Raw genomic sequence first — 14,807 nt, 5'->3', positions numbered from 1 at the left:
AGGACAAGATACAGTCCCCAGGGGCATGGTCCCCGTGACCTACTTCCTCCAGTCATACCCCACCTGCCTATAATTAGTGGTCAGTAGTCTATTCAAATTGTTGATCCCTCAAGTGGATTAATCCACTGATTAGGTTACAGTTCTCATAATCTAATCGTTTCACCTTTGAACATTGCTGCTTTGCCACATGAGCTTTTCAGGGGACACTTCATATCCAAACCATAGCACTGCTTCAAGTCATGGTCTAGAGGAATATGTTCCAAACTTAAGCTGACAACATATTACATTGGTTAGGGTTGGGGTGGAGTTTCTCAAACTCCGTGGCTCTGACATCCTTTGGTGTTATCCTTCCCCTCCCATGTACAGAAGGCTGGAGAAGGCAGAAGAACAAGTTCTTTTCTTTTAAAGATATGCTTCATAAGGTGTACACATCATTTTCCCTTCAATTCCCCTGAATATAACCGCATGCTTCATACCTTAAAGCAAGGGAAGGTGGGAAAACCCCTACTCCAAGCAGCTATGTATGTAAACTTCAGGGGTCGGGCAGTGCCTGCCTAGAAAGCAACCAAATTAAAGCTGTTTGAATAAAGGGGGATGAAGTTCAAATAACAGTGATCTCTGACTTCAGTAGAGCTGAATGAATGAAAGTGAGCCAGCAAGGAATTTTAAGTTTCATAGATTATAAAATATTTGAAAAATATTTGCAAATAGCAAGATGGAACCACACATTTTCTTAAACTTGTTAAAACCTTAAAGACAAAGCATGGAGATGAATAAACAGAATAAATGAAAATCAATTAGACACTGAAGATCAATGATTTAAACAATGCAAACATGTTTTTAGTATGAATAACATCACATATATACCAAGTAAAGAGAATAGTGGGATGAATCTCCATGCCCTCGTCATCCAGCTTTAGTAAACATTCTGCCATTCCTATCCCATATTTCTGCCCACTGTCTGCTCTCTCCCTTCTCCATTGTTCTTTTAGGTAAATTTTATATCCATTGAAATATATAACCCTAAGTGTACAATTTTAACACCCATGTAACCACATTCTTATCTAACATACCTTTGACAATTTAAAAAAATTTTTTTGGTCTCTTATCTCTTTTTCTTCACTTTGGTTCATTCCTATTACTACATCTTCAATTTCACAGATCCTTTTTTTTATAATGTTTAATCTTAAACTAATCCTATTCAGTGAACTTTTCATTTCAAAAAAAATATATGTTGGAGCTAGGGATATAGTCAATAGAAGAGTGCTTACCTAGCATGCATGAGGCCCTGAGTTAAATCCCTAGCACCACAAAAAATTCTATTTATATATACATATAGATGTGTGTATGTTATTTGTAGAAGTTCATTTATAACTTCCACTTTCCTTTTCCATATATGCATATTTTCCTTTAAATACTTAAATATTGTAATACCCTGTTATAATATCCTTGTTTATAATTCATTTATAATTTCAGGATCTGTTACCATTGACCAATTTTGGGGGGATGGAGTCCTGGTTAGAGGTCACATTTTCTTACTTCATTACTAGTCAAGGAATATGCAGCTATAGATTTTACAGTATATATTTTACATCATAAGTGTCTGGGTTTTTTTTTTAATCTTCCTCTAGAGATTATTGGGTTTTCTTCTGTTAATCACTTATTTAAAGTTCAATTTGACCTTCTTAAGATTAGTTAGGGTAGATCTAGAATAGCCTTTACTCTAGGACTTTTCTGAGTTCTCCAGTGAATGCCCCAAATTATCAACAAGAATGACCCACTCTAGCTTATCAGAACTTGAAGCCTTTCCAGCCTTATTTGGGTTCTGGAAAATGTTAAGCTCACAGTTCCCTGGTTGCTCTTAGCTCAGCCTTGTAGAATTTAACCCTGTGCTTATACGTCTTAAGTTGAACAAAGACTCAAGAGGAATTTATGCAGATTTCTAGGGCTTCTATCTAGCACCCCCATTTTCAGAATTCTGCTCAAGAACTTCCAGCTGCCTTAGTGTCTTTGAACTTTATTCTTTGTTTCATCATATTGCCTAGACTGTTGTGCTTTTCTTAGGATAGTCCTCAGAGTTAAGTTGTGCTCCCACAAAACATGAAATCCTAATGCCCAGTAGCTGTGAAAGGCCCTTATTTGGACTTGTGTCTTTGCAGATGATCAAGTTAAAATGAGGTCAGTAATGTAGGCCCTAATTCAATATGACTGAGGTTCTTATGAAAAGGTAAAATCCAGATGTAAAGGCAGACTTGCACATAAGGAAGAACACCATGTGATGTGAAGTCTGTAATCTCGGCCTCTCTTCAGCCTACGTAACCTCCATGTATAACATTTCTTCCATGAGCCCCTCAGTGGATAGCTCTATTGCACTATGCATTGATCCAAGTAATTGGATTAAAAAGGTCTACTTGGCTCCTATCACTTGACTATATGGGGAAGGGAAGAAGAGGGGTGGGGTTGATGAGTCTGATATGATGTTGAGAAATCTTGGGACTTAAAAGCACTTTAAAGATCATTTCATTGGAACCTAAATGTACCTCAAAGATCATCACATGTTCTTGTTTACAAATTTGAAAACTGAAGGCATAGGGCCCTATTAAAACCTAGAATTTTCCTTGAGAATTATGAATTAGTAGAACTGAAAATGAAAGTAACAAAATTAGATTTCTTTTCTAAAACTTTCTGAAAAGCTGAGCTTCACCCTGAAAAGTTTCAGAGAGGCTTTAGTGTGCTTTTTTAAAAAATCCTACATTAGCTGGGATCTTCTTGGTAGTCTTAACTATCTTAACTGTCCAGAGAGCAATAAGTAGAAAATAGACATTTTTTCCTAACCAAACTGAGGAAAGACCTCCACAGTATCTTTATTTTTAATGATTTCTCATATTTTAAACTTCCAATAAATATTCTATGGGAGCTAAGTCACTGGGGTCCCAACAGTGAATTTGGCAAGTACTCCAAATTTAGATGAAATGTGTTTTCTCTCATAGTGGCCATCTGTTTATCTTTCCAATTCTGGGATACAAAGGCTTAGGTAGACCCAATGTCTCAGCTTAATATTTTGGAATTTTAATGTATCAAAATATGTTTAACGAGTAGATAAGTATAATATTGTATATATTCAATTGAGGATAAAAGTTATCAAAAAAAAAGTTCTTCATGAAGAAATTAGATCAATGTTTAAAATAATTTTCCTAGACTCAGGTGAAGATTTTTTACTTCAAAAATCATATAAAGAGTAAAATGAAGGCAGATGTTAGACTTTTACCAATTAATACTTGATTCTTAACTGTTACCATGTAGTATGTTATTTTCCAATGTATTACAAGCAATTTCTTAGTAAAATCAGCATAGAGGCTAATTTGAAAAACTATGCAATAATGAATGCTAATTTTATCATTTTTTTCTTACCAATTAGTACAGGGGCATAAACAGATCTAAGAATTTTTGTAAAATTTAATGAATAAGAATCACTCTTCCAGAAGCCCACATAATAAAAATATCTCCTGTTTGTTAGGAATGGCTAACACAAGATAAGTGCTAGAGGTGAAGCCACAGGATGTGTATGCCTTCTAGAGCCATAAAGACACAAAACAACTCTCCCGAAATGTGTCTTTTTCAGGCTTTGCCAATGGCTTATTTCTCCTCTCGTCTCTTCCTCCAGGCTGCCCTATCAAAGGCTATCCCACCCCCAATATCACCTGGTTCCATGGTGGTCAACCAATTGCCACCACCACAGGACTGACACATCACATCCTGGCATCTGGACAGATCCTTCAGGTTGCAAATCTCAGTGGTGGTTCTCAAGGGGAATTCAGCTGCCTCGCGCAGAATGAGGCAGGGATGCTAGTGCAGAAGGCGTCTTTGGTCATCCAAGGTAAGAACCCATCAGGCTTTAGGGTGTCAAAAAGAAAGCCTACCTGGGAACAAGATTCTCCAGGAATAAAGTGATTTCTGAGCTCCCATGGTACCTAGGCCATGAAAACCAAAGCTGAATCCCATTTCAGTGCAATGAAACCGTACTTCTGCCAACATAGCCCTTCAGAAGAGCCACCACGTCCCATCACAGGAGAACCTGGGAACATCAGCATTGGTGCCTCCCTAAATCCATCCTTCTGATCAAATATTACTGTTGCTTAAGACCAAGAAAACACAACTATTTATCAAAGTTAATTCTATTTCCTAATTACTACTTTAACTAGAAAAGATCACACACACGCACGCACACACACACACACACACACACACCACAGAGTAGCCTACTTAAAATTTCGTGTTCCCTGTTGATTGGGTTAAAAAATACCTCTTGATTGGAACACTATGGTCATTGTCTCCTGCTGGGGAAGGGGATGGTGTCCTGACAGCTGCACCTTCTGGAGAGTGCTGGGCTGCAGTCACATGCTGAGGACTCTCCAGGCACCATTTCTTTGACCCTGGCAAGGAACAGTCTGTGAGCTTTCCAGGAATACGGGCAGGTCAGAAAGCCCCTGGGTGGGGCCTGGCATTCACTGCACCAGAAGAGTTGTGAATGAGCCAAAATGGTGGGAAGAGAGCCCAAACCAGCCTTTTTATAGAAACTATGGAAGGCTTTTGAGTTTTCCCTAGGCTAGTTCTACCTGTGACCTTATGTGATATGCTTTAGGAAAGTCAAATGCTACTGCATTTATTCCAAAATGGAGGATTCTGTGGGAAGTGTCAGTTTTGTGCCAACATGGCACAAAAGGAGGGAGGAAAGAGAAGAGAAGGAAGATTTTTCTGAGCACATAGGTTTTCCTCTTAAACATTCTACCCTGCCATTTTTCTTTCCAGACAGGAAAACAAATGTTCCATTTTCTTTCCAGCCAATTATTCTCTGCTAAAAACCAGAATCCAGTGCCTATCTGCAATGAGAACTTGCAAATAAGCACTCAGAGTTCACCAGCCCACATGTATTTTTAATAGCTTTCCTACCAGTGAGTCCCAGACCACCAAATAGAAAAACCAGAGAAATAGGCTTTTTCACTGACATCATTGTCTCATGTAAATGAGAACTCTCTAAAGAGGCTGTTTTTTTTATAACATTTACAAAACTAAAAATCAAAAAAAAATTTACAAAATCCAACTCAAATCTCTACTTTTAAATATGATTATCTCTGATATATTTATATATAAATATAGAAAAATAAAGTAGAAAAATAAAGTCCCTTTCTCATAAACCAGTAAGAGTACTTTAGTCAGTATTTTAAAAACAGTAAGGGCTCTGGCTGTTGAGTAAGTCCTCTCTGTGTGTCCGGCACTGAGCCTGGCCCTTTACTTTCTTCATATCCAACCCTCACAGTAACATGATCACGTGAGAGTTACGGTAGTCATTTTTTGGAGGAGTCATCTGAGGTTCCTTGAGACCCTGGGGCTTGCCTAATAGGTTGGGAATGGTGCCCACCCAGAAGCAGAGCCTCATTTATAAGAACTTCTCCCTCAGCCTACATGTGCCAAGCCCCAGCCCCTTCCGCCTTTCCCTGGCCCTGCTCAGAAGAAATGGAGTGAGGGCAGTAATGTTCCGCTCTCTTCACCTCTGATCCTCCTCTTATATGACAGATTACTGGTGGTCTGTGGACAGACTGGTGACCTGTTCAGCGTCTTGTGGCAACAGGGGTGTTCAGCAGCCCCGCCTGAGGTGTCTACTGAATAACACGGAAGTGGATCCTGCTCACTGTGCGGGGAAGGCCCGCCCTGCTGTGCAGCCCATTGCCTGCAACCGGAGAGACTGCCCTTCCCGGTGAGTGTGGCCTCCCATTCCCTGGGTGGGCCCTAACTTACAACCAAGTTCATGGCCAGCCCTCATCTAGCACTTTGCAGGGAGAAAAGCAATCCAAGGAGCCATTCCTTCCTTTAGGCGTGGGGTTTCCAGGCCTCTCCGCCTTGCTGACAGTATCCTCAGAATGAGTCCCTTCTCTCAGCTCTGCTTATTCCCTCTCCCGTCCACCAGCAGATAACTACCTGGGATTTGCAAAGGCCTAAGAGGCTCTGATCTGTTCAGGGAGCAGAATATACACGTTCCCCAGGCCCTGGTCAGAGACATCTCCCATCCTGCAGTGATACACGGACTCTCTGGGCTTTTTGTAAGAGAAAGAAATATCTTTCATTGACAAGCTGAGGGGACAGGGATTACTAGGCTCTACCCAAACCCTCTTTTTGTGTGACTTTAAATACCTTGTGCAATCAGTGCTCTCTTCTTTTCTACAAATAGTTGCCTCTCCCTAAAGTTGGAGTCAATCTCCATTTTCTATACTTGCCTTAACTTTGGATTTATATTCTCTGTACTTGGGCCCCTTATAGAGCCCAGGATAACAAAGAATCTCTACCTCTTACAACATCTTCTTCATGCTTCAAGAAGCTGTGAGTCCCACTGAGCACCCAACCCCTAGTCTTAAGAAACTAGCTAAAGGTATGATGTCTGGGCTCGGAGTCGGCACCAGCATGGTGCTCTGAGCCTACGGGGACTCGGCTTGGCCCTAAAATGCCCGTTTACGACCTATCTGTAGGACTTTCCTACACTGCTCAGGGAACCGCTTTGTGTTTTGCCAGCTGAGTCATAAGGAGCAGCTGAAACCAGGAGAGACTCCATGAAATATGAAACACGCTCATTAATATCAGCAGTTTGACTTGCTGACGGGAAGGTTTCCACAGGAATGATTAATGTCCTTTTATACCCTTCCTGAATGGGTAACATAGCCCATACCTCTCCTTTCTCAAAACCCCCACCCCAGCTCCCGAAAAAATCGCTGAAATGTATATTTAGAAATAAAAGTTGATTGAAATACAGGCCTGACATTCACCAGGGATCTAGGGGGCTGGAAGGCTGCCCTTGCCAAGCTGTGTGAAATGAAGAAGAGATCTTGGACGTGCCAGGAACTTTTTGATTTGATTTGGTGATGGTCAGAGTCAATCAGCCTAATTTACTTCTGCAAATGAAATAATAATGGCTATTTCTTCTTTGGTTTCAATGCCCCCAGGAGTTTTAAAACACCTCATGCCTGCTTCCTAAGTGGCTCTGCTCCTGTGGGCTGGAAATTCTGCATGCAGTCATCCCTCTCCAGGGCAGAGAAGCAGGGAAATTGCCACAAAACTAAATAAGTCACAGATCCGGACTCAGGAGGAATTTGTTCCCCTTCCCACTAGATGCCTCTCCTGAAAGCCAGATGGGGCGTCACTTGGCTAGGAAGTGCCATAGGTTCACCCTCCACTGGTTTTCCTGCCAGGCTATTTGGGCACATTAGCATCCTTCTTTGCACACAAACAAGTCTTTCTAAATAGGACTAGGAAATCCTCCTTTGACCCAAGTAGCTATTTTCACCATTTCATGTTAGATAAGCCCCCAGCCCTTGCAATCAGGCAGTAAGAGGGGTTTGGGTTTTTGGTTTTTCCTCCTCAGATTGCATGAAGTGGCTGAACAACACCACGCCTTTCCTCATCTTCACAAACTGTCCCTTTCCCCTTCTCTGAGAACTATCCTAGGATACATTCAAAAAGCACCCCCTTCATATTTGTATATGGATCAAATTCAGAGTGTCCCCAGATTATAGTTTGGCTTTATGAGAAAAGCCCATTTGTCATAGTCTTGGTCAGTCTCACTTCTAGAGACTCAAATCGTAGCTGGAGCCTAACATTCTGAAAACAAATATTTCTAACACATGTGCAACCCTTTAAGATACATAAGACTCATAGAGCATCGTGGTAGTGGAAAATTGCCCCAGAAAGCAATTTTCTTCGTTTCTGAAAGATTAAACAAATTAAATGGGATATGGGTTAAGGTAAGATAGAAAGTATAGATGTTACCAGACAAAACTTTCACTTAAGTGAGACCCATACCTCCTGGGTCAAGAGGTAATAGGTTTGGCTCTGACTTCCCCAGGAAATGTTCCTGCTCGCAGACTAGGAAGTACCAAAACCACAGTACAGTGTAAGTAGCTAGAGGACTATCTCCCAGTCTTTTGGGCAGCTAAGGCAAGTGACTCCAAATACCCTTTCCAGATGCACATTTCTGGTCAGTGACCCAAGGTATCATTGTCCTGAGGCCGCCGTAACAAATTACCACAAACAGTAGCTTAAAGCAACTAAAACTGATTCTCTCACTGTTTTGAAGGCCCGCAGCCAAAAAAAATCAAGGTGTCAGCAGGGCCATACCCCCTTCGAGGCTCTATGGTTGAACTGTTTCCTGCCCCACCCCTGTCCCCTGGTGCCGGTCTTGTTTGTGGCTGCAGGACTCCACCTCCTACCTCTGTGGTCACACCACTTTCATGGTCATACTGCCTTCTCCTCTTCCCTGTGTATAATCTCCTCTGTCTTTCTCTTAGAAGAACACTTGTGGTGGCATCTAAGGCCTACCCAGATAATCTCAAAGTTCTTAATTATGTCAGCCATATATTTATCTTATCCAAATAAGATAACACTCACAGTTTCCAGGGATTTGACTTGGATATCTTATGGAAGGTATTTTTCCAATTAATTACTGTGAAGAGGGTATGGGCCCCCTAATTAACATCTGTGAGGCGACGGGCACAAGGTTCCTTCCCCGGGCCTCACCTTTGGGGCTCCCCTGATGTTTCTTCCTCTCCCCAGGTGGATGGTGACTTCCTGGTCTGCCTGTACCCGGAGCTGTGGCGGAGGCATCCAGACACGCAGAGTTACCTGTCAGAAGCTGAAAGCCTCTGGGATCTCTACTCCTGTGTCTAACGACATGTGTACCCAACTAGCCAAACGGCCTGTGGACACCCAGGCCTGTAACCAGCAGCTGTGTGTGGAGTGGGCCTTCTCTAACTGGGGCCAGGTGAGGGCCACACCGGCTTTTATTTGAAAGGTCATCCTAAAGGTGTAATCCCTGCCACAGTGGGAAGTAAATGCCACCACTGCCACCTCCTCTGTGACATCCCTGCTGTCCCTAACTCCACCCTGTATCATTCCTAACACCCAGGGAACCTGGATCCTTCTCTAACCTTAACACACTGCTTTACGGGGCACACATTTCCTTCCTCCACCCTGAGGCCTTTCTGTGCTTGGATCCTGGAACCCTCAAACATCTTCTTCAGACTCGCACACTCTCAAGCCACCTTTTCCCACTGGTTGTGCCAGTGTCCCCTCTGGGGACTCCTCTTGGCCAGGGTTCTCCACTGGTCACACAGTTATAAGCAACCTTTTTAACCACCAATGTCAACGAGCCCAGGTCAATTCCTCTGGGGTGTGATCAAGCTTAGGTGATTCTTAGAAACTCCTCAGGTGATGCTGATATAAAACAGGGTAGAGAACCATTGTTCTGAGCCAGGAAGACTTGAAGCCTAGCTCAGTAACCATGAAACAATCAACTCCTTTCTCAATTCTCTGCCTAGAAGTGACTTCAGTCCCAGATAAGCTCAATGGACAGCAGCAATGGGGGCTTATTTGACCCCAGGAGCTCAGTGATGGAGTTTTCTCTGGGTGCAGTGGAGGGTTCATGATGGCTCTACCCATTTGGAGTGAGAATTTTATGTTGGTGATTTTTAAAAAGAGATTGACACAAACTGAAGATTCCCAGGGGGTTGGGGAGCCATCCTAAGCAATGGTGGACATTGCACCATGGCAGTAGGAATCCAGGGGGACAGGGTCCCTGTACTCTCAGTGTTTCTGGGCCAGGTGGGACTGAGCATCAGTCAAGAACTCCAGTATACATTTGAGAGACAGGTTTTTCCCTGTCCAGGTGGATAAGGCCTATTAAGCATAGAATAGTTATCCTACTCAGCTTGTACTCTACTGTTTTACAGTGTTATTGGCACCAAAGAAAATCAGGGATGGAGGTGCTTAAGGGAAATAATATATACCATTTCTCCAGAAGTCTATGTTCAAACCCTTCTAGAGACTTAGCAGGCATGTAAGAGCTGCCGGCCAGGGCTGATGTTCAGATTTGTCTGGACTGGCACTCATTAGCAGAGGGACTATTCTGACTTAGAGGCATAGTTTCATGGCTAGCCAGGTGGGAAACTCCCCCAATCACAGACTTACTGTAGGACCGATGTAACAATGTTTTTGGACAATTAGTAACTTGAAACTTGTTGGAATTGGTTTATTCATGTTCCTCTACTGCCAGCCTTAGGTGTAATCTTTGGAAAACAGTCACTTGCAGCTTCCTATGACATTAACATGCTGTGTCAGTCTCTAATATAAAGATCAAACATTCCTGGCCACAGAGTAAATTTGCATCTCTTAGTCATTTGTATCTCAGGTAAGCCAGGGGGTTAATGCTTAGCCTGCTGCCCATGGGCCAACACACCTGTCCAGCCCTTTATTTCCAGGGGCTGGCCTGTATGTGCTTCATATTCAGAGCAACATGAGCTCCACCTTGCTTCTATGCTAGAGCAAGGGGTGCTGGGGAGGTACTATTTCTCTTATCTGGTGCTCGTGATTTGTGCCCAGCCAGACTGCGGCATTGGCTCTCAGCAATCTTGAAAAGCCCATTTCTGACAGCTCTCGCACAACACAGCTCTGCTGCCAGGTCCTCAAGGCTTACTAGCAGTTTGTGAAGCTGGGATTGGGAACAGATCTGGGGACACATGGGAAATGTTTCTGCATTGACATCAAGGTCACTCAAGGGGACATGGAGTATGTATTTGATCATTCTCAGTGATTCCTCTTCCCAACAGAGAGAAAAACGCATAAGTCTTCTACATTCTTTTCTCTCAGACTCTTCACTCCTTTCTTCTAAAGTCCCTAGGCAAGTGTATATAGAAAATTAACATGAATCACCTGGGGATCTTGTAAAATATGCAAATTCTAATATGATAGGCCTGGGGTAGAGTCTGGGATGCTTAATTTTTTTCACATTTTTATTGGTGCATTATAATTGTACATAATGATGGGATTTGTTGTTACATATTCATACGTGCACACAAATTAACTATCATTTGGCCAATCTCTCTCCAGCACTTCCCCCTCCCTTCCCGTAGTCCTTTTCTTCTACTGATCTCCCTTTGATTTGGGGATTCTCTCTCTCTCTCTCTCTCTCTCCCTCTCACACACACACACACACACACACACACACCTTTCTTGTCCCTTTTTGCTCTCAAGCTTCCATATATGAGAAAAAACATGACTCTTAACATTCTGAATTTGACTTATTTTGCTTAACATAGTGGTCTCTACTTCCATCCATTTTTCTTGCAAATGACATTATTTTTCTTTATGGATTAAAAAATCCTCAATTGTGTGTGTGTGTGTGTGTGTGTGTGTGTGTGTATGTATATATCACATTTCCTTTATCCATATATCTGTTGATGGACACCTAGGCTGATTCCATAATTTGGCTATTGTGAATTGTGCTGTTATAAACATGGTTATGCATGTATCACTGTATTGTGCTGATTTTAATTCTTTAGGACGAATACCAAGAAGTGGTCTAGCTGAGTCATATGGAGGTCCAATCTAGTCTTTTGAGGGACCTCGGTGCTGATTTCCATACTGGTTGTACTAATTTGCAATCCCACCAACAGTGTAAAAGTGTTTTTCTCCACATCCTCTCCAGCATTTATTATTTGTATTCTTGATGGCTGCCATTCTGACTGGTATGAGACAAAATCTCAGTATAGTTTTTATGTGCTTTCCCTAATTGTCAATGACGCTGAACATTTTTTTATATATATATTTGTTGGCCATTTGTATTTTTTTCTTTTGAGAAGTATATTTGCCATTCTTAATTGGGTTGTTTTATTTTTTTGGTGTAAAGTTTTTTGGACTCTTTATATATTCTGAATATTAATCCTTTATCAGAAGAGTAGCTAGCAAAGATTTTAACCCATTATGTAGGCTTTCTCTTCACATTAATAATTGTTTCCTTTGCTGTGCAGAAGCTTTTTAATTTAATGTCATCCTGTTTATTAACTCTTAGCATTATTTCCTGAGCTTTAGATGTCCTATTGAGAAAGTCGTCCTGTACCTAAAAGCTGAAGTGTTGACTGTATGACTATATATTGTAGGAGTTGCATGGTTTCTGGCATAATTCCTAGGTCTTTGATCTATCTTGAATGATATTTTGTGCAGGGTGAGAGATAAGGGTCCAGAAGTTGGAGTGTGACAGATGCCAGAGTAATTTGTTTCTTTACTAAGTTGTTGTCCCAGGCCTCTGAATCTTACAAGACTAGTCTCTCTTGATGATTTCCATTGTTCTCTATGGTCACTCACTTGAAAATGTACCTGAACACCTGTTACTTTGGTCCATCTTTGTGGAGAAAGAGGCAAGTGCTGGGCACATCTCTGTTGCCAGCTTGTCTTCCTGCCCCAGTAGAAAGATTTTAAACAAGAGTTGTAAGCTCAGATTATACTCTTAATAGATTACCCTGTCAGCAATTTAGTGACTGAATTGGAAAGTAACAAGAATAGAGAAAGAGAAACCCAATGTAGGTAAGAAATTATGGTGATCAGAATGTATGCTTTGGTCAGTGGAAATGGACAGGAGATACTATGACAGTGTGATTCATATGGTTTCAGTGAACCACTGGCTGACAGAGAGGAAGCAAAGATGATCCTCGGATTTCTGGTGGAACATATAGGAATACAGGAAAATGAAGATGGGTGTGATAAATGTGTAGTACGTTTATAAAATATTCCATTAGAGATATTCATTAGACAGTTGGGTGTATGAATATGGAACTTAGAGCTGTGCTGACCAGAGTGTATTGAAAGTCATCAGTATCAAGTGATAACTAGGTGTCATGGGTGGTATCGCCTTGAAGCATGATCTGAAGAAAAGGCACAAAACAGAAACCTGGGGAACCCTAATCAAACTGTGAGAAGAAGGTAAAAAACATAATAAGAAATAATTTTTAGTATATTCAGAGCATGATCCAACTCTGTTGTCCACAAGAGACTCTATTTAGATCTAAGGAAAAAATAAATGGAAATGAAAGAATTTTAAAGTCCATGTAAATTCTAATCAAAGGAGAGTTGGGGGTGTCTATACTAATATCTGACAAAGTAGGCTCTGTATTTAAAAAAGGGTCGACGATTAATCAAAAGTAGGTAGAACATTATGGTATTCATAAAACAAAATGTTGGATATCAATGAAAATGAATGTACTTCAGTTACATACCTGATGCTTCATGAGAAAAAGAAGCCAGATGCAAAAGTAGGCATGAAATATGGTTCCTTTATGTAAATTTAAAAATCAAGCATAAAATTACTATGTTAAGGGTTCAGTCATGACAGCGGATACATTTGGAGAGGAGGAAAGAATGAAGGGAGAAGACCTCCGGGGGCTTCTGAGCTGCTTATGGTGTTCACTTTCTTCACCTGTGTCCTGGATTGGCCACGTAATTTGTAGGGTTCAGTGCACCATGAAACTGCAGGGCCCCTTCTCCACAGACTACAGTGAATGTAAAGATTGACAGTAGAGCACTGAAGCAAGCAAAGATCCCTTCTGAAGCTGTGGCTTTGCCATGCACCTGGTCTTGTGGCTCCAGAGCTCACCGAGAGCTTCTTTGGTTCACTCATATTTCTCCATGCACACTGTCCTTCATAGTGAGAAGTTATTTTTTTACCATGGTTAAAACAATAAATTTTGTAATGTATATTTTATCATAAAACAAAAATTAATTCTGAATGATTGGTATCAAGGGGTGTTCTTTACATTTCCTCCAACACCCATGTCTTCGTGAACAACCTTGTCAAACTGAGCCCTTCAGAGCCAGGAAGAGAAATCCCTGGCCTGGACAGAGGTGTCAGCCCAGGAGGGATGCTTTTACCTTAAGTCCTGTCCTTCAGTGGTCCTGGATTTCTCTGAGCATCTAATGAAAACAGGAAGAAACATCTTGCTAGAAAATTTTAACATAAGAGTTGAGAGTTCATATCCCTGTGGATCCCTAGGGATCTAAGGACTCCCAGATGAAGATTCTTTGTTCCAAAATGACCTCCCACTCTCATTAAAATAGAAGGGAGACTGGTGAAGTGGAGGAAGGAAGACAGAGGAGAGTAGGGCAAGGGGAGATACTGGAAATGAAATGTACCAAATTATGTTATGTGTATGTACAAATATGTAACAATCCCATTATTGTGTATAATGAGCCAATAAAAAAATAATGCTAGGACACAATATTCTGGAGGAGTCCTCTCCAGGTGTTCCCGGACATCATGAAATGTGACGGAAAATGCATCTCCTCTCATTACCTTGTCTGTGCATTGGTTTTCTGCCTCCTTTCTCCCTTTATAGCAGAATGTCTTATTTTTAAATAGTCTCCTATTAATAAACCTCTCCATAAACTTTTTTTTTAAAGAGAGAGAGAGAGAGAATTTTAATATTTATTTTTAGTTTTCGGCGGACACAACATCTTTGTTTGTATGTGGTGCTGAGGATCGAACCCGGGCCACAGGCATGCCAGGCGAGCGCACTACCGCTTGAGCCACATCCCCAGCCCCTCCATAAACTTTTTAAAAAATAAAAAGTGACCTTCCAGGGATGTGTGTCCCCTTCTGCTAACATGCCATTTGTTGGCTCAGGCCTGCTGCTTTTGTATTTTATAGACAGTTCTTGGAGGCATTCGTTGCATTAGGGCTGGGTTCTGCCATCTCCGGGGAAAGCTTAGCAAGCACATGGCAGGAGAATATAAGGAGGGACTGTACATACCTCAGTCTGTCATGTTCAGTGTCCTGGGTTTGACCTGCAGAAAACAAGGCCAAGGAAAGGAAAGAAATAGTGCACATGGTTACTTGGATGAATTTAGCAAGAAAACAATAAGCCAAATTATTTTCCACACAGAAGAGGACAGGGGCTTGTTTAGATGTCTTCAGCTCTAAGTACATTCCTAGCACA

The 14,807-nt window shown here is 41.5% G+C and overlaps 1 protein-coding gene across 1 annotated transcript in view; it reads left to right on the top strand.

Annotated features, from left to right (window-relative positions):
• Positions 1-14,807, top strand: part of Adamtsl1 (ADAMTS like 1) — a 344,581-nt gene that overhangs the window by 326,666 nt on the left and 3,108 nt on the right. The window contains exons 24-26 of the mRNA XM_077108065.1: positions 3,665-3,877; positions 5,575-5,755; positions 8,599-8,806. Coding sequence (XP_076964180.1) covers positions 3,665-3,877; positions 5,575-5,755; positions 8,599-8,806 — 602 coding nt within the window. The remainder of the gene's footprint in view (positions 1-3,664; positions 3,878-5,574; positions 5,756-8,598; positions 8,807-14,807) is intronic.

Source organism: Callospermophilus lateralis, chromosome 2 (genome assembly GCF_048772815.1).
Source record: "Callospermophilus lateralis isolate mCalLat2 chromosome 2, mCalLat2.hap1, whole genome shotgun sequence".
NCBI lineage: Eukaryota > Metazoa > Chordata > Mammalia > Rodentia > Sciuridae > Callospermophilus > Callospermophilus lateralis.
This window is presented reverse-complemented; position numbering and strand designations above follow the sequence as displayed.